This window comes from Amaranthus tricolor, chromosome 8 (genome assembly GCF_026212465.1).
Source record: "Amaranthus tricolor cultivar Red isolate AtriRed21 chromosome 8, ASM2621246v1, whole genome shotgun sequence".
Lineage (NCBI taxonomy): Eukaryota > Viridiplantae > Streptophyta > Magnoliopsida > Caryophyllales > Amaranthaceae > Amaranthus > Amaranthus tricolor.
In genome coordinates this window covers 19,408,865-19,428,357 of record NC_080054.1, presented here as the reverse complement: position 1 = coordinate 19,428,357, position 19,493 = coordinate 19,408,865, and the positions used below count along the sequence as shown (strand labels likewise).

The 19,493-nt window shown below is 31.9% G+C and overlaps 1 protein-coding gene across 1 annotated transcript; it reads left to right on the top strand.

Annotated features, from left to right (window-relative positions):
- Positions 1–11,619: 11,619 nt before the first annotated feature.
- LOC130820867 (tetraspanin-8-like) lies at positions 11,620–15,165 on the top strand. Its single transcript, XM_057686410.1, has 2 exons — positions 11,620–12,191; positions 14,837–15,165. Exons 1-2 carry the CDS (start codon positions 11,670–11,672, stop codon positions 15,119–15,121), a joined length of 807 nt encoding a protein of 268 aa, XP_057542393.1. The 5' UTR covers positions 11,620–11,669; the 3' UTR covers positions 15,122–15,165.
- Positions 15,166–19,493: the final 4,328 nt, after the last annotated feature.

Genomic DNA, 19,493 nt, shown 5'->3' with positions numbered 1-19,493 from the left:
TTAGGGGGGTCAAATAGTTGATATACTAGCAAATTATTTACTATATAAAACTAGTTAAATTATGAAAATTTTTAAAATTATATAGATTGAAAATTGAAGAAAATAATAATGCGGAAAATAAAGTGTTTGACCAGTGAATACTGAGTTTGTATTGATTAAAATGAAAAACATAAGCCCTATTTATACAAGGTTAGGAGACTAACTAAGAAAATAAGAAAATTTCAAATCAAAGGAAATAATAAAATATTCCTAAACTATTCACTCAATATTTACTTTCCGACACCCCCCCTCAAGTTAGGTCTTCGGATTACCAATACTTAACTTGCACAATGTTTGTTAAAAGGCTCTTGAAGGAACTGCCTTTATAAGAATATCTGCCAGTTAATCCTTTGATCTTACAAAAGGAATGTTTATGATCTTCTTCTCAAGTTTTTCCTTTATGAAACGTTTATCGATCTCAACATGTGTGGTGCGGTCATGTTGAACTGGATTTTCAGAGATACTAATTGCTGCTTTACTATCACAAAACAATTTCCAAGCCTTCTTCTATGGGAATTGTAGTTCACTTAGGAGCTTCTGTATCCATATGATCTCAGTTATTCCTTTGGCAATACCACGAAATTTTCTGCCTCGGCACTTAGAGCAACCACCTTTTGCTTTTTACTTTTCCATGTAACCAGATTTCTCCCAACTAATGTAAAGTACCCAGAAGTGGATTTCCTATCATTTCGATCTCCTACCCAATCTACATCTGTGTAAGCCACAAAATCTAAGTGATCATTTTTCCTGAATAGAATGCCCCTGTTGATTGTACCCTTTAGGTAATTCAAAATCTTCATAACTGCTGTCATATGTTGTATCTGTGGTTGATGCATAAACCTGCTCACTACTCCAACTGCATATGCAATGTCTGGGCGTGTGTGAGAGAGATAGATAAGTTTACCAACCATTCTTTGATATTGCCCTTTGTTCGCCAGTTTTTCTCCTTCAATCATCCGTAGAACATGATTTGCAATAATGGGTGTCTCTGCAGGTTACAATCGACCATGCCAGTTTTTGCTAGCAAGTCAAGCACATACTTCCTTTGACTAATGAAAATACCTCCTTTTGAGCTCAAAACCTCGATGCTAAGAAAATACTGAAGATGTCCCAAGTCTTTCATTTCAAATTCATGAGACAATTGTTCCTTGAGAATACAAATCTCTTCCTTATCATCTCCGGTAATAATCATATCATCCACATAAATAATCAGGCAAGTGATACGATCTTTTCGTCTCTTAAGGAACAAAGTGTGGTCAGAGTTGCTTTGTTTGTAGCCAAATTTTGACATTGCTACGGTGAATCTCCCAAACCATGCCCTTGGAGATTGTTTTAGGCCATAGAGAGCCTTTTTAACTTGCATCCTTCACTTGGATTATAGTCACTACAGAAACCCAGGGAAGCCTTCATATACACACTTATTTTCAATTCTCCCATGTAAGAAGGCATTCTTCACATTAAACTGGTGTAGTGGCCAATCTTTATTTTCAGCAATAGAGGAAAGAACCCCGAGTGTATCAATTTTGGCCATTAGAGAGAAGGTTTTAGAGTAATCTACCCCATAAGTCTGAGTATATCCTTGTGCTACCAATCTGGCTTTATACCGCTCAATAGTACCATTATCTAAATATTTGATGATGTATACCCATCTACATCTAACTGTCTTATTTCCCTTTGGCAACTCACACTTCTCCCATGTTCAATTTTTTTAAGAGTGAAGATCTTTTCCTCCATTGCCTTTTTCTAGTTTGGATCCCGAAGAGCTTCTTCAACATTATTAGGCATAGTACTTGAATAAAGAGAAGTATTGAAGGCCACTACTGTTTATGAAAGAGCCTCAAATTCGAGATCATATCTCCTCGGGGGAATTCTCCTTGTACTTCTAGGTGGTTACTCATACCTGTTTGGTATCTCAACATTGGGCATATCATTCTCAACATTCTTAGTCAACAGCATATCATCAGACACTATATCATCTGTGGACATTAACTGGGCATATCATTAACAAATAGTTCAAGGTCAGATGTTACCTCTGGCTCATTGGGATGCTTAGTAGATAGGAGTAGGACTGGTGTGATACGAGATGAAGATACTACTTGCTCTGGAGGGTCCATCCTTATTGGATATGTTAGCCAGCTTAAGTCATTACCAACACTCTCCCCCTGAGGTCCAAACTGGGAAAAATAGTAGGACTCTTCAAAGAATTCACAGTCCATTGTGTTATACAACTTATTATGAACTGGGTCAAAACATCGATACCCTTTCTAAGTGACCCCATAACCCACAAAAACACATTTAACAGCCCGAGGTTCAAGTTTTTTCCTATCCCGCTTGGGGAGATGAACATAGAAAATACATCCAAAAACACGAGGGTGTAAAGAGTGAGAGGAAGGAATGAGCATATAAGTTTGGAGAGTCCGTAGAGGGGTTCAGAAGTTCAAAGTTTTTGTGGGAAGACAGTTGGTTAAGGGGCTGTAGCAATGGCTTCTAGCCAAAGGTGATAGGGTACATGGGATTCAAACAGAAGGGCTCGAGTAATTTCGAGAAGGATAGGATTTTTCTGTTCAGTAACCCCTTTTTGTTGAGGGGTATCGGGACAAGTGGTTTGATGAATTAAGCCATTGTCGGAAATAAATCTTTTCATGTTCACATTAACATATTCACCCCCATTGTCAGACCAAAATATTTGTGGTTGAGTTTGAAGTTCAGGCAATTCGTTACAATTACATAAAACAAACTCTACTTGCTTCACTCAAAGATTCTTTAACTAGGTCAACTTCTCTTTCTCTTTCTCTTGCTTCACTTGAAGCTTCTCCAATTCTCTAGCTTCACTCGAAGCTTTCTAATTCCCCCATAGACTTACCCAACTCTAGTTACAATGATTCTCTCAAAAAACCCATACAAAGGATAAATTCCTAAAGATAAAAATTAAAGAGTTGCACAAGAAAATATTATAAATTGATAATTTTTGAACAAAATATTTCTTGTTTAATTTGATCTCTCGTATAGATTCCCAACTCTCCTCTTTTCGGTTAAACAGGAGTTCTCTATATATAGGCGCCCAAGCAGCTATAAAAACGGGAACAACCACTCATTACTCCCTTTTCGGTCAAATGTAGACAGGAGGTTTACTGTTCCCAAGTTTGTTGATCCAACGTTATTGAAAAATGGAGACAGTGCATTGTTCCCAGACTGGAGTCTGGAGAAGTTACATCTGCTGGAAAATTCTAATTAACATTATTTTTAATTGATTTATTGATTAAAATAAATTTGTTACACTACTTATTTTAATAAATTAATTGGCAAAATATTTTATAACCACCTTATAATAACCAATTTTTTTTAAGAGTGGAAATAATCTCTTCTTATTTTTCTCCTTGAAAATAGGCTTGTATTTTGGATCTAATTAAGATAATAACTACCTTGGCTATTTTTAGATGAAAATGAGCCGTGGCTTTTTTGCTTGTGCATCAAGCTTCCTCTTATTTATTTTTTATCAAAAAAATGAGGAAATAACCGTGTGATTAATTTTTTAGATCTAAGATCCATCTAATTCTCCTTAATCTTAGGAATAAGGGAGTAATGGGTGGTTGTTCTCGTTTTTATAGCTGCTTGGGCGCCTATATATTGGAGAAGCTTCGAGTGAAGCAAGAGAATTGGAGAAGCTTCGAGTGAAGCAAGAGAAAGAGAAAGAGAAAGAGAAGTTGGCCTAGTTATAGAAGCTTCGAGTGAAGCAAGTAGAGTTTGTTTTATGTAATTGTAACAAATTGCCTAAAACATATTGGAGAGTTTTTAAATCCCGAGGGGTCTTGGTTTTTCCTTCTATTTAGGCTTAGAAGGTTTCCACGTAAAATTGTGTTGTCTCTTTTAATTTTTCGCTTTAAGTTTAAAGTTTTAAATTTTCAATCTGATTCAGCAAAAACAGGGCTAAAATACTTAAACTTATTCAAACAACAATTCAACCCCCCCCCCCCCCCCCCTGTTGTCGTTCCCATCTCTAACACTTTCTATAACACCCATATATTAAACAAGCTCACCAAGAAGATTAACTTACTTGTATTACCAAGACAACAATCAACTTGTTGCTGCATCCTCCCCTTCTTAGAAAAATTCGACCTCGAATTTTTGTAGGGTTGAACTCAACAAATCTCTCCATATGAACGTAACCCGCTAAAGGTGATTTTTTAAGCACAAAATCCACCTTGATAAACTCATGCTTCCTATTTTGCTCTACTTGTAAACCAACCACTTATCTTGCCAAGCAGGTATTAGACAACTAAGTGATTTATTAGATCCCATTAGGGACATAGTGAAGTGGCTTATATTAGGATAGGTAAAGAGAAGATATAAGCAATTATGTGACCGTTATCAACTAAAAAAGTATATTGGTCATTAGATACTCCTACACGTTGGGGCTCAACCCATGATTTATTTAAAAAGACTATTGCTTATCGTCCAGTTATAAAACAACTGTATGTTGAGTGTACGGATAGCCGTATAAGTGATGAAACATGGGAACTAGTTATAGGCGTACAGAAAATATTAGAAGCGTATGTCCACACAACTAAGATTTTTTCATATGTTTACGAACAAATGTCCACTTAGTAATAAGTGAATGTATTACTATTTTTATCATCTTCTTAAGTATTCGCATAATGATACTAATATATTTTTAAAGTCGATTCTTGCATATATGATGGACAGGTGGAAGACGTATTTTACAAATTTTTCCTTTTGTTTGTGGAATTGCGACAATTTTAGACCCATGTTTTAAGACGGAAAACCTTACTAAATTAATTGGATTTTACTACCAATCATTAGATCACCCGCCTGGTGATATACATAATTATGTTGGAAATTGTAAAAAACTTTTAGCAGAACTTTATGATTACTATTCTAATGTATATAACCCAAGTCGCGATACGTCTAGGCGTGCTAGCGTCTCAGCACGTCCAACTTATTATAATCCCATAATAGCTAACATAATAAGCCAATATGATAGTTTTGTAAGGCCATCTTTTTCCTCACCCTCCGCTTCATATTTAGAACTAGATAATTATCTTAAACATCACTTTGAAATTAAACAAGGTAGTTATAATATTTTAGAATAGATGAAAGAAAAATCAATAAAATTTCCCATATTATCGAGAATTGCAAAAGATATCCTTGCAATTCCTACTTTTACTATTGGGTCGGAGTCTGCTTTTAGTATAGGTAGAAGAGATCTAGATGAAAAAAGATCTCATCTTGCTCCACATACCATTCAAATATGTGTTTGCAAAAAAGATTGAGATCAAGCGGAGCTTCGAACACAAGGACTCAAGAACGATGATGATCAAGACGATGATGATCCATGGATGAGGATGGATACATCTGCATCATCGTTAGGAGGAGAGCCAGCGGAAGCATCTAACCAACAAGATGATGATGACGAAGACGAATAGGATCATGAATATCAGACAACGATCAATCAACATTCAACAACTACAAATAAATAAAAAGGTATTACAAAGAACTACGTGGGCATTGATTTCTTCGGGATACGTAGGCAGCTTAATATTCTTTCGAGTACTAGGTTCAAGTTCATTTTCTCTCTTTTTTTATTAATCACCTTTATCGTTTCTTATTAATTTAATTTTTTCCTTCTTTTTAGTAAATATTTTAATAACGATGACGAGCAATGAATTTCGCTAATAATCAAGTAATCATCAAAGGTACGTCTGCATTATTATAGTATTTTTATATTATATTTAAAGGAAAGATAAGAATGGAACGATGGTCCGACCTGGGTGTTGGAATTGCCAAAACCGCCTCATGAACCGCCAAGGAACGGTTTGGAACCGCCCGGAACTGAAACCGAAACCGAAACCGAAAACGTTCGAATTAGGTTCCACATGGAATCGAAACCAGATGGAATCGGAACGGAACCGGCCCAACCCAGACCGTGGCCATCACTAGTAACATATCTTTTAATAATTAATTTAATAATCATGTTTCCGTGTTTTGGTAACAGTGAGTAATCACTATCTAGTTTTAGGTAGTTAGGTACTAAGGCACTGGGTAGCAGTTTACCAAGAAAATGTAAAAATCATTATTTTAGATCATGGTGGTGACTAAAGAATATGGTTAGAAGAAATGTTTTAAATTAATTCTAGATTTGGACAATGGATTTTCTGTTGTTAATTACTTTATTCGTTATTTAATGTTTTTTCTATCTAAAATATTATACCTTAAGAAGAGAGATATTTAATTAAAGTTTTTAAGACATATTTGGTAGATAAAATTTATTCATGTGAGATCTTGTTAGATTCCTCTTAATGTATATTGCTTTTTAATTATATTTTTAAATATGCATATTTAGAGATATTGATACTCAAAATTCTATTTTAAAAAATTGTGCAAAAAGTAAACGAGCAGAAAAAAAAAGTAGTATAATTTATAAATAAAAAAGATTATTTTTTATTTTATAAATAGGTGAATGGGAAACAATAAAATCAACAAAAGAATTAAAGTGGATTACTTGTATTTTTCTAAATGGAGAAGAATCTTTTCGCAGCCTAAGATCCTAGAATTATGGGCCATTAAAGTGGACTATATCATATAGTCAAACCTTATATAATTTAATGATTATTCCGAATTAGTATCATTAAAAACTAATCTCTCCCTTTCATAGTGTTGATTATATTTGGAATATTTTATGTTATTGTGAAATATTAATTCATGTGAAATATTTCCTACGAAATAATAAAAAATTGATTATATATTTGATATGATTATATTATTTTTATTTTTAATATATCACAGATGGTTAGTATTCATACAATACTTAATTATGAGTTTTTATAATTATGAGTTTCGGCTAATAGGATGGAGCAGTAGAAAATTTAGTCAAAATTTTGATTGACGACATTTTGGTAGGAATTTTGTTGGAAATTGCGACTAACATGTGTTGGTAGGTAATTCAATTTCCAACTATTATGAATTATTTGGAAATTTTAGTTTGTATATTTACTTTTTATAGTGAGATTAAGAGATAAATATTCCGTTCAAATATGTTTGATTCACCTTGATGCATGATTATAAGAAAAGCAAGAGATAGTTGACCATAAAGACCGAATATATGTTCCATTAAAAGTAGAAAATAATCTAATAAAAAATGTTTGTGGTGATAAAACGGTGATTGAGTGAAATAAAAATCATTCAATTCCTACAAAATAACACCAAGAACCTCAGGGGTGCACTCAGGGCCCGAGGAAGGTGCCTCCGATGCCTAAGTTAGTACCCACATATCAACTATATAATGATGCACTAGTGTTTAGACTAACACATTTCTTCACATAAGAGTTCTTTGGACCAGAAATGTGAATGCAACATAGATCACCTTATCCACTATCCCTAAGACATACTAGTACTTTTAAATTTTAATACTTATAGTCAACTATTACCTATCAAATTCATATCTATACTCTCGCATCTAGAGCCAAAATCATGCCTAAAATTAATCAAGCGTTGACCAAGTGATGTTATAGTCCACTTTAATTTCCCATAATCCAAGAATTTTAGGGTGTGAAGGGAATCTTAACCATTATAAAAAATGCAAGTAATCCACTTTAATTATTTTGTTCGTTTTTATTGTTTCCAAGACACCTATTTTATATACTTTTTGGGTTCTTAAAAAAAATTTTATTTAACATTTCAAAATATTCTATTTGTTGTTCTCGTAAAAAATATTTTTATTTGTATTACAAATTTAGGTAAAAATAAGTTTGTGTATTTTCATTTAATATTTTAATAATTCTTATGGTTTTTCATATATCTTCTATTTACTTCCTTCTAATATTTTTATAATTTTTTTGTCTCCACATGTTTTTCACTAATTTTATAAAAATATTTTTTAATTAATTATGGTCCCTATATTTTGTCCACTAACAATTTTTTCATATTTTTTAAACGTTTATAGACCTCACTTTTCCTTCATCAAATTTATTATTAAATTAAATAATATATTAACTATTTAAAAAATTCTATATTTTTTTAATTTCCAGTACATTACTTATGACAATTCCATTAAATAATGAAGGGAATAAAATAATCTTTATTTGTTATTGGGGTAAGGTAGTATATATGTATTAATTTATTAGTACTCTGGCAAGGAGAAGAAGAGGAAGTGACTAGTGACTAGTGACTAGTGACTAGAGCTATTCAAACGTAATCCGACTTGAAAACCCAAACCGAAACTGAAGGTTAATCGACCCGAAAATATGTTCTTTTTTAAGATTTATCGAACCAACAGTACCCAAACCGAAATTGTACCCGAACCGGTTGACAATCGAAAATGGGAAAGCTGAACCTGAGCTGTAAACGATTTTTGTAATCGAGAAATAACCATTAACCGAGATTATCGAACCTAATAATGACCGACCCGATTTCTATTTGGCTAAAACCGACTTAATCCGAACGAATTTTAGATCGAACTGCTGTAAACTTGAACCAATTTTTAACATAGAAGTATGATAGACTCATATTCAATCATCTTATTAGTTAATCTAATAAAGTATTAGATATTTTAATAAATTAAATTTTATAAATACATGGTTTCAGATGTTTAGAGTTAATAATCAATGGTCAATGTTTATTTAACTACTTTTAATCGAATTAGATATAAATTGATAGATCATTATAATTTTAATTTCCGGTCAAACAAGTAAAAGTAACAAAGTAATAATGATTACTAATTGATTTGTATTTTAACAATTTTGCTTTAAGTAAAGCGAATCTTGCCATCAATTAAAAAATGACAGATATTGATTCGATCAATAGTAATTAATAATACGTAGCCGAATTCTGTTAAAAAAAAAACCTGAACCCGATGTGTACCCCAATAAACCGAACCAATTAGTAATCGATGACAACCTGAGACCGATTGACACTCGACACGAACTTCAACCGACACCGAACCGATGTTAACTCCATAGCTTGAATAATCGATCTCAACCCGAACCGTGACTAACCGACTCGACCCGAGTGTGACCCTTTGTAACACACAGCCGAAAAATAACCGATCCATAATACAACCGAATCAAATGACACCCGTTCAAAACCGACCCGATCACCCGAATGAACACCTCTAGTAACACATTTCCTCACATAAGAGTTCTTTGGGCCAGAAGTGTGAATGCTACATAGATCGCCCTATCCATTATCCCTAGAGCTGTTCAAAAGTGACCCGACTCGAAAATCCGAACCGAAACCGGAAGTAAATCGACCCAAAAATGTGTTCCTTTTTTTGGTTTATCGAACCGACACTACCCGAACCGAAATTGTATCCGAACCGGTTGAAAATTGAAAATGGAAAAGCTGAACCTGAGCTGTAACCAATTTTTGTAATCGACAAATAACCATTAACCGAGATTATCGAATCTAATAATGACCGACCCGAGTCATATCCGACCCGAATCATGCTCGAAACCTAATTCTATCCGACTAAAACCGACGTAACCCGAACGAATTTTAGATCGAACTGCTGTAAACTTGAACTAATTTTTAACATAGAAGTATGATAGACTCATTCAATCATCTTATTAGTTAATCTAATAAAGTGTTAGATATTTTAATAAATTAAATTTTATAAATACATGATTTTAGATGTTTAGAGTTAATAATCAATGGTCAATATTTATTTAACTACTTTTAATCGAATTAGATTAAAATTGATAGACCATTATAATTTTAATTTCCGGTCAAACAAGTAAAAGTAACAAAGTAATAATGATTACTAATTGATTTGTATTTTAACTATTTTGCTTTAAGTAAAGCGAATCTTGCCATCAATTAAAAAATGACAGATATTGATTCGATCAATAGTAATTAATAATACGTAGCTGAATACTGTTAAAAAAAAAAAAAGAAACCTGGACCCGATCTGTACCCTACAAAATCGAACCATTCAATAATCGATGACAACCTGAGACCGATTGACACTCGACACGAACTTCACCCGACACTGAACCGATGCTAACTCGATAGCTTGAATAACCGATCTCCAACCGAACTGCGACTAACCGACTGTGACCCTTTGTAACACACAGCCGAAAAATAACCGATCCATAATACAACCGAATCAAATGACACCCGTTCGAAACCGACCCGATCACCCGAATGAACACCTCTAGTAACACGTTTCCTTACATAAGAGTTTTTTGGGCCAGAAGTATGAATGCTACATAGATCGCCCTATCCACTATCCCTAGAGCTGTTCAAAAGTGACCCGACTCGAAAACCCGAACCGAAACCGGAAGTAAATCGACCCGAAAATGTGTTCCTTTTTTTGGTTTATCGAATCGACACTACTCGAACCGAAATTGTATCCGAACCGGTTGACAATTGAAAATGGAAAAGCTGAACCTGAGCTGTAACCAATTTTTGTAATCGACACATAACCATTAACCGAGATTATCGAATCTAAGAATGACCGACCCGAGTCATATCCGACCCGAATCATACTCGAAACCGAATTCTATCCGGCTAAAACCGACGTAACCCGAACGAATTTTAGATCGAATTGCTGTAAACTTGAACTAATTTTTAACATAGAAGTATGATAGACTCATTCAATCATCTTATTAGTTAATCTAATAAAGTGTTAGATATTTTAATAAATTAAATTTTATAAATACATGATTTTAGATGTTTAGAGTTGATAATCAATGGTCAATGTTTATTTAACTACTTTTAATCGAATTAGATTAAAATTGATAGACCATTATAATTTTAATTTTCGGTCAAACAAGTAAAGGCAACAAAGTAATAATGATTACTAATTGATTTGTATTTTAACTATTTTGCTTTAAGTAAGGGGATTCTTGTCATCAATTAAAAAATGACAGATATTGATTCGATCAGTAGTAATTAATAATACGTAGCCGAATACTGTTAAAAAAAAAAAAGAAACCCGGACCCGATCTGTACCCTACAAAATCGAACCAATTAGTAATCGATGACAACCTGAGACCGATTGACACTCGACACGAACTTCACCCGACACCGAACCGATGCTAACCCGATAGCTTGAATAACCGATCTCCAACCGAACCGTGACTAACCGACTCGACCCGAGTGTGACCCTTTGTAACACACAGCTGAAAAATAATCGATCCATAATACAACCGAATTGAATGACACCTATCCGAAATGGACCCGATCACCCGAATGCACACCTCTAGTTTAGAGAGTGAAATTTCAATCTTCCCTTTGGAGAGGCAAAAATCAAATGAAAAAAATCTTTTTACTTGCCCCATGAGTGTGTATGTATGATGAGGTTTTGTGTTTAACAGTCCGTCTTGTATGAGACTGTCTCACGGTGAGACGACCTCAAAACAAGAAAGGTATAAGCTAAAAATTTCTATTTATTAGGCTATTTAACCAAAATATAAGACATATCTCATGACAGAGATCGTCTCATACAAGAAATGTGTTTAAATTGAACCTAGTGACCCTTTTTAAGTGAATTCAACCCATATAAAATATGGATTCATATTTTATGTACAAATAATATACAAATAGCTTATATAGCAAGCCAACTCAATAACTCCACATGTTACACAAGTATTCCTGTGAGGCCAGAGTTCCCAATGGCATACTTCCTATACTCTAAAAAGAGCATTCAAATATACATATGCACAAGCGTAATCACCTTCTTGTTAGGAGTTCCAATCTTAGTAATAGGAAGTCTACTAAAACAAGAGGTAGGCACCGAGTGTGAGTTCTATCTAAATGCTCCCATAATCACCCTAGGAGCCCTGATCTTGTTTTTCAGTGCTGCCGGTATATTGTGTGCAGTTCGTCTTAAGGGGCTACAACTTTGCTGCCACGGCTACATAATGTTCCTCCTTCTAACAACCCTCTTAGGCTACTCCATTTTCGCGCTTGTTGTAAGCGCGAAAGGAGGTGGTGAGCCTTTGGCTAGAAGAGGTTATAAAGAGTATAGGTTGGAGGATTACTCTTCTTGGCTTAAAAAAAGGGTTGATAACACTAAGCATTGGAATCAACTTAAAACTTGTATTTATAAGAGTCAAGTTTGTTCTAAGTTTAGTGATAAGTTTGGTGACAATACCCAACATCAATTCTACTCTAACAAATTGTCTTCAATTGAGGTACATACCATACTTAATTATTCTACTTTCATATTATTAGAAATATTATTATTGTATTAATTGCAACTCCCGCTCAAAATATGAGCAGCATGAGTGACGCTCTAAACCTTCTTCTTTTGAGGGTTTAAATTTTTTAATATATTCGAATTATTTGATTAAAATTTTTTTTAAATTTTTTTCCCATTTTTAATGACAATTAATCATTACCTTAATTATTAATTATGGGTTATTAGTTAGTAGCCTAATGGGTATCATTTGAAATTTTTTCTACTTTTTCATCGTTATTAATTGAAATATATTTATTAGGTTATCTTGTCATTTTAACTTCGTTCAGGGCCTAAAAAGTTCGGAGACGGCCCTGATTAATTGATAATACATAGTAGCAGGGCGAATCTGAACCTGGGCCGTGGCCCGGGATATGAAAAGATGAAAAATTTTAAATCTTAATGTGAAGCTCAAATAAATAAAAGAAAAGAATGAAAAGTTAAAGAATAAATCACTGTTAAGAAACCAAATAGAAGAAAACTGATAGCCAAGAAGAGGGATAAAGTTGAATAAAAAAGCATAAAAATCATCTATCAAAATGATCCAAATTAAATTCAAGGAGAAATATGAAAATTTAATTTTGTGAAGTGAAAAGACAAGAGAAAATAAAAAAAAAAGACCTTTGAAATCTGAAACCTTAATTCTCCATTGATGGTATTTTTCTCCATTGATGTTCAAAAATTAGTGTTGTTTTGAATCTAAAAACTAAAGCTTTCCAAAAAATAGAACAGAAAAAAAGAGAACGAAGGACAGAGAGTGAAAAAAACAAAAGTTTGATTAATTAAAAATTTAACCCAATGCTTAAACTTCGCCACCCTTTTCATTTTATCGTCACCTCCTTCTAAATGAAATTACAAATTTGCCTCTGAATTTTAAAAAATTACAATTTTACCGCTCCTTACAAATTTCTTATTTATAATAATAATAATAATAATAATAATAATAATAATAATATCAATAACAACAATAATAATAATAATTAACTTTTTTAAATTCTTCAAAAAGAATATAAATAAAATTAATAATAATAATAATAATAATAATAAAATTAAAAATAATAATTATTATTCAAAAAGAAAAAAATTGAATCGCCCAGAACCGGGCGATTGGACCTCGGTTCAATCGCCAAAAAACTGGCGATTGAACTGGAGTCCAACCACCCAATTTTGGGCGATTCACTTTTTTTTTTCTTTTTGAAAAATTTATATTAATAACAATAATAATAATAATAATAATAATAATAATTAATAATAATATTAATAACAACAATAATAATATTATTAACTTTTTTATATTCTTTTAAATAATAATAATAATAATAATAATAATAATAATAATATAAATGAATTAATAATAATAATAGTAATAATAATAAATAATAATAATAATAAAATTAAAAATAATTATTATTATTCAAAAAGGAAAAAAAAAAGTGAATTGCACAAAATTGGACGATTGAACCCCGGTTCAATCGCCAATTTTTTAATAATTATTATTATTATTATTATTATTATAAATAAGAAATTTATAGGGAGTGGTAAAATTATAATTTTTAAAAATTTAGGGGCAAATTCGTAATTTTATTTGGAGGAAGGGTAGCGATAAAATAAAGAGGGATGGCGAAATTTAGTAACACCTAAATTTAAAATCATGAGTTTAAATTGTTTCTTTTTGTATTCTTTTTTTTATTTTGTTATTGAGTATTGTAGTACATTGTACTGCACTCTACTGTATTGCCACGTGACTTTGGGCTAGCAATTTGGAATGATGGTGTCTACGAGGAAATTACATACTTTCTTATTTTTTTCTTACATTTAACTTGTTACACAATTTGATATATTATTTTAATTATTTATAAAAATAACATATATAGCCCTTAAGGCTGTATAATTATGCCCATATAAAAATTCTTAAAATTTAATATTATAAAAATTAGTGATTAAATGATTTAAATAAAATCACATTACATATTAACCGAAATATATAAAATAAGTTTGAACGATTAATAGTGTCAATAACGATAAAAAGATATTTAGAAATAAGAGAGATTATAAAGAGTAAAATTAACAGAGTGATAACCAAAATTAAAAATAAGACAAATTTTTTAGGATGAAATATAATAAAAATAAGAAATTCATTGGGATGGAGTACTAATGCTAATTAAATAGCTTTTCTATACATGGTAGAAATGAAATATTAATTTACACTTTTTTTAACTAATAAACGAAAAATCAGTTTTTTACTAGAATAATACCAATTTTAGTTTATTAGCTAATTTACCAATTTTTTGTCATATAATTTCCTATAGTTTGATTTTTAACATGTTAGAATTATTTTAGGGAAACACTTCTATAAATTGATATTATTCATGGTTAATCAAAAGTTATTATTATTATATGAAAAAAAAAGTAAAAAGTTGTATTATTTCTTGTATTTTTTTTAATAAAATAGATAAATTATGCAATTTATATATTTTAATTAAATATATTTATATTGGCGGAGGTTATAATTTATTTTTTTTCTGAATTCGCCCTAATATTATAGTGTTGGATAATCATAATTAAACTGATAATAATAGAAGTGAAATACTCGATGGGCAGTCTGGTTGTTGCAAGCCATCAAATGATTGCGAATTCAAATACAAGAGCCCAACAGAATGGACAAAACCCAAAGAAGACAACTACACAAATGAAGACTGCAACAAATGGGGAAATGACAAAGATGTTCTTTGCTTCAATTGTCAATCATGTAAGGCAGGTTTAGCTGATGCTGTCAAGACTAATTGGAAGAAAGCTGGAATTATTTGCATTATTTTTGTGATTTTACACATGTTTTTCTCTTTCTGTGGTTGCCTCGTTTTGGAAAACCCTCAACTAACTGTGTAATAGTTTTCTTTTTATATACTTTCCCGTTTCCAATTATTTGTGGCATAAAAATTTAAAAAGTTATTTTTAATTCATTTTTATTTATTTTATCTCTCTTTAGATAATAGGTGAAAAAGTAATGAGAGGTGATAAATAAGAGTAAAGTATGAGTACAAATTACAATTTAGAATTATTGAGCTGATGTTTTTTACCACTACTCAAAAAAAAGCTGATGTTTTTTACCATAAATGAAAAGAGTATAAGTATTGTAAAATAAACAAAAAAAAGTAATAAGTGCAAATATTTTTCAATTTAAATTAACTTGCACTTGCTACTTCTAGTCAATTTTTAAATTTAAATTTTTAACTCGGTTTTTTTGTCTAATAAATAAATATTTTTATTATTAATATTATAGTAAAGATATTAAATGTGATAACTTTTTAAATAATTTAAAAGTAAGCAGGACAAAAAATATTACTCCCTCTTATTCCTCTTATGTGTCCCATTTCCTTTTATGGTTAAGTTACGTTAATTGTCCCATTTTCATTTTTAGTATGTTTTTTTAACCTTTATGCCCTTAGTAAGCATATGTTACTTTCAATTATACCCCCCCCCCCCCCCCCCCCCCCCATTACCCATACTAATTGATCACCCTTTTCATTAATCAAAACATCTTAAACCTAATTAATCTACCCACCCATTAACCACTTCCTCCCTTTTTAACCCTAAACCCTACCCATCCATATCCCCCTTTCATGTACTCTTGTTCTGTCTTCAATCCTAATTCTGGATTCTTTCTTCATTATCTTCCTCTAATAACTCTAGATTTGGGTTGTGTCTTCTTCATCTTCTTTTGTACTTTCGTGTTCTTTTATCTCTTCTCATGGCAAATCACATTTCGCCTTTGAAATCTCCAGCGAAAAACCCTCAGTCGCCTTCGACCTCACCCTTGAAGAACCCTAACTCGCCATTCAACTCACCCATGAAAAACAATAACTCGCGTACTTCTGATTATCTTAGAATCCCCAAAATCGCCTACTAAGATTGAGTTGTAGGGGTTCGATGATGAAAACTCTAGATCTGGTCTGAAGTCGTTTGAGGAAGAGTCTTTTGATTACTATGATGACTCAATTTCTGTTGAGACTGGTCCCAAGTGGGGAAGAGAACTTGACTCTAAAGGTAAAGCCATTTATACACCTGAGCCTAATATGTATCCTGATCGTGAATATTCTTCCATTGATGCTGTTTTTTCAAATACTGATTGTGAAGAAGAAGATTGGCTTGATAAGCTTGGTCCTTTCTCAAGTGAGTTTATGTTCGTGTTGGTGCATGTTGATATTGATTGTTGATGATTTTTAATATAAACGTTTTTTGATGCATTTTATTCCATTGTTCTGTGATCTTTAAGTGAGAGCAATGTTTAGCCACCATAAATCAACAAACGGGGTTTGGATTGTTTTCCAACGCTTTAAGCACAAATATGTTCAATTTTCCATGCAATGATTTTAAAAAAATAAACAAGCGTACCTGAGAGTACTGAAACAACCAATTTTTTCATTTATGAATATATGAATACAAATGTTTCATTGAAAACAACATAAATTTTTTTATTTGTTGTTTGCATCTAAAACATCCCATGTTTAAGATCCCAAAAATATGTTCAAAATCAAAAGGATTTACATTTGAAACATGTTGCTGTGTTGGTTAATGTTTTGTTGGCTGTTGTTCTTCATGGACTGCTGTTCTGTGCTGTTGTTGCTCAACTTCTTCCCAAAAATATGTGTTGGTTGCTGTTTTGTTGTTTATATGTTGATTTCTGTTATGTTGGTTTTGCTTTGATGCTCCCAAAAATAATGATGTTGTGGTTAAAATTGGTTGTTGCTGTTTTTTGTTAATTGTACATTCCCATGTCAACATTGCCATTGACTTGCATAGTCCCTTGTTCAATCCCCCCTGCATAGCCAATTAGTTCCACTAACTGATTAATTTTTTCTATACTTAGCTTTGTAAATAAATGTTGAAGTGAATCAACAACCAATTGTTTTTCAATGCTTAGGTAATCTGGTAAAGTGCTTTCCCTTGCTGCCCTTGTTTTGTTCATGTGAGGAATGTGATAGTCAAATCCCCTTTGTCTTTTTTTGACCTCTATCATACAAGCTTGTAAAGTGATGAATACAAACCTTAAACATTGTGGACTTAGATTCTGAAATGCATTATTCACAGCCATAACTGGGAATGAACATGATTTTGGGAATGAACCTCTTAGATTGACACTCTCTATGTGGTTCTACTTCATCCAGAGCTAGGTAATAAGTTTGTGTCTCTCGGGTTAGATATAAATGTTTTTATCTATGTGAACAATGTTAGTATATGGCTTAAAGTTGAATGAATCATTTTGTTCAACATATTCACATTTAGATGATGTAAAACTGAACCTATGTGGCTTGTTGTTTTCATTTAAAGTCGGTTTGATTGCGTTTGTGTGCTTTCTTGTGACTTTGTTCTTCTTCCACCTACACACCGTTGTTTGTGACTCCTCCATCTGTTTTGCTACTAAATGCTGAGTACACTTGAGTTCATATGTGATGGCCTTAAATTTTTCTTCTTCGAATTGAATTTTGTCTGGTGCTTGTTTGCCCACACTCTTGCTGTTGAGGTTAATCACTGTGTTGTTATTCCTGATCTGCTTCTTCATTTCATTCCACAAACGTGTGATTGTTTTCCTACACACTTGAAACTCAGTGACAAGTGCATTGATTGTGCCTAGCACTGGTTTGCCTTTCTTATTTAATGCAGACAGTAGCTTCTGCCTTATTTGTGTTCTTTGTTGAGTACTTAGGTTTTTTGAAGGAGCCATTTTTTTAGATGGGTGTGTAATTATTGAGTTGTACGTGTTTGGTCTATTTATTGTTTCTGTTTTTCATGTAATGATTGATAATTTTATTGTTTTACATTTCATTTTTGGCGCCTAATTGTAACTGATAGATGTTTTAGGCACTCCTATTTTTATTTTGCTGTGTGTTTTGATAATTTTGAGTTTTAATTGGCGCCAGACATCATTTTGGGTTTCTTTTATTGGTGGCAGTTTCGGATTTCATTTTTTTTTTGGACATTGTAATTTGGGGTTTTAAATAAATTTGGGTAATGTGATGAATTTTTTTAAATTGAAAATTCGATGGCTATTTAAGAAATTATTAATGCGTCATTTTTGGTAATTTGGAAAATCTGAAGTCAATGATCGCAAAAAAAATCCGCACACATGATCAGTAACGACTGCAACTACACCGAAGCTGTCGAAGAATTGAGAAGGTCATCTGAGATACCGTAACTGATGTATTTAATTTTCTTTAGTACTTTTGTCCAAAAATTATTGTAAACGTAAGACTTATTTAAGTACTTTCGGAGTTAAGTAGATGATCGATGTAATTTTGGTCTTAAATTGAAAAAAAAGTTCAGACTTTTGGTGTCAAAAAAATCAATTTTTAAATTGGGCTACAAAATGCTTGAAATTGGTGGGAATTATTAATTCTTTAATCCTTATATTAAAGACTCATAATACCACTCATTTTCCTACCCTTAGGGTCCCATTTTGACTCTCCTTAAAATCCGTAAAAAGTTAAATGGGACTCCTAAGAGGAATAGGAGGGAGTATAATAGAGTGGATATTGATGTTATTCTAATGATAATAATGCAGTTTTTATTATCGGAGGGATCTAATTTTCCAATAAAATCTACTAATTTTACTCTTAATTGACTAATTTGTTTTTTTAAAAGTAATACTTTTATTTTGTAAAAGTATTTTATTTATCTCGCTTAAGTTTATAATTGACAAATTGATACATAACACTATTATTATGAGCTATCAAATTATAAGCGGATACGAAAGTTTAATGATAAGAAAAAAATATATAATAACCTTGATTCGTTGTATTGACCCAAACTCAACACAAATCGGACACAAACCGATTCTAAATAAAGAAGACATGAACACTATAAATAATCTCATTTAATACTTGACCTACATGCTGTTTTGACATGTATGCTTCAGGTATTTACTATATTTAGTGGTGATCTACCAAGAGTTTTTGGTCTACGTAATATGTTTATATTTCTCTTAACTTAATTGCATTTGGTTTGAAAATTTGGTCTCCATGAAAACCAAAATATGTCAAGATCAAACACCCTATCTTTCTTTTTTTAATGTATTTTTAATTGTTATGGTCTGTATTTAAAGGGTAAATAAAAGTAAAAGTAGAAAAAACAAAGTTAATTAGATAGATGATCAAAGGATTTTGATTGTTAGAAATGTGGAAGAATTGGTTTAAACGTAATGAAAAATGGATCAAATAGCAATTAGTTTACTCATTTTGGGTATAAATTTACTTTTGGAGAG

Coding starts and splice junctions, on each gene's coding strand:
- LOC130820867 (XM_057686410.1), top strand. CDS start 11,670: ATGGCATACTTCCTATACTCTAAAAAGAGCATTCAAATATACATATGC. Junction 12,192..14,836: donor ACAAATTGTCTTCAATTGAG/GTACATACCATA, acceptor CTCGATGGGCAG/TCTGGTTGTTGCAAGCCATC.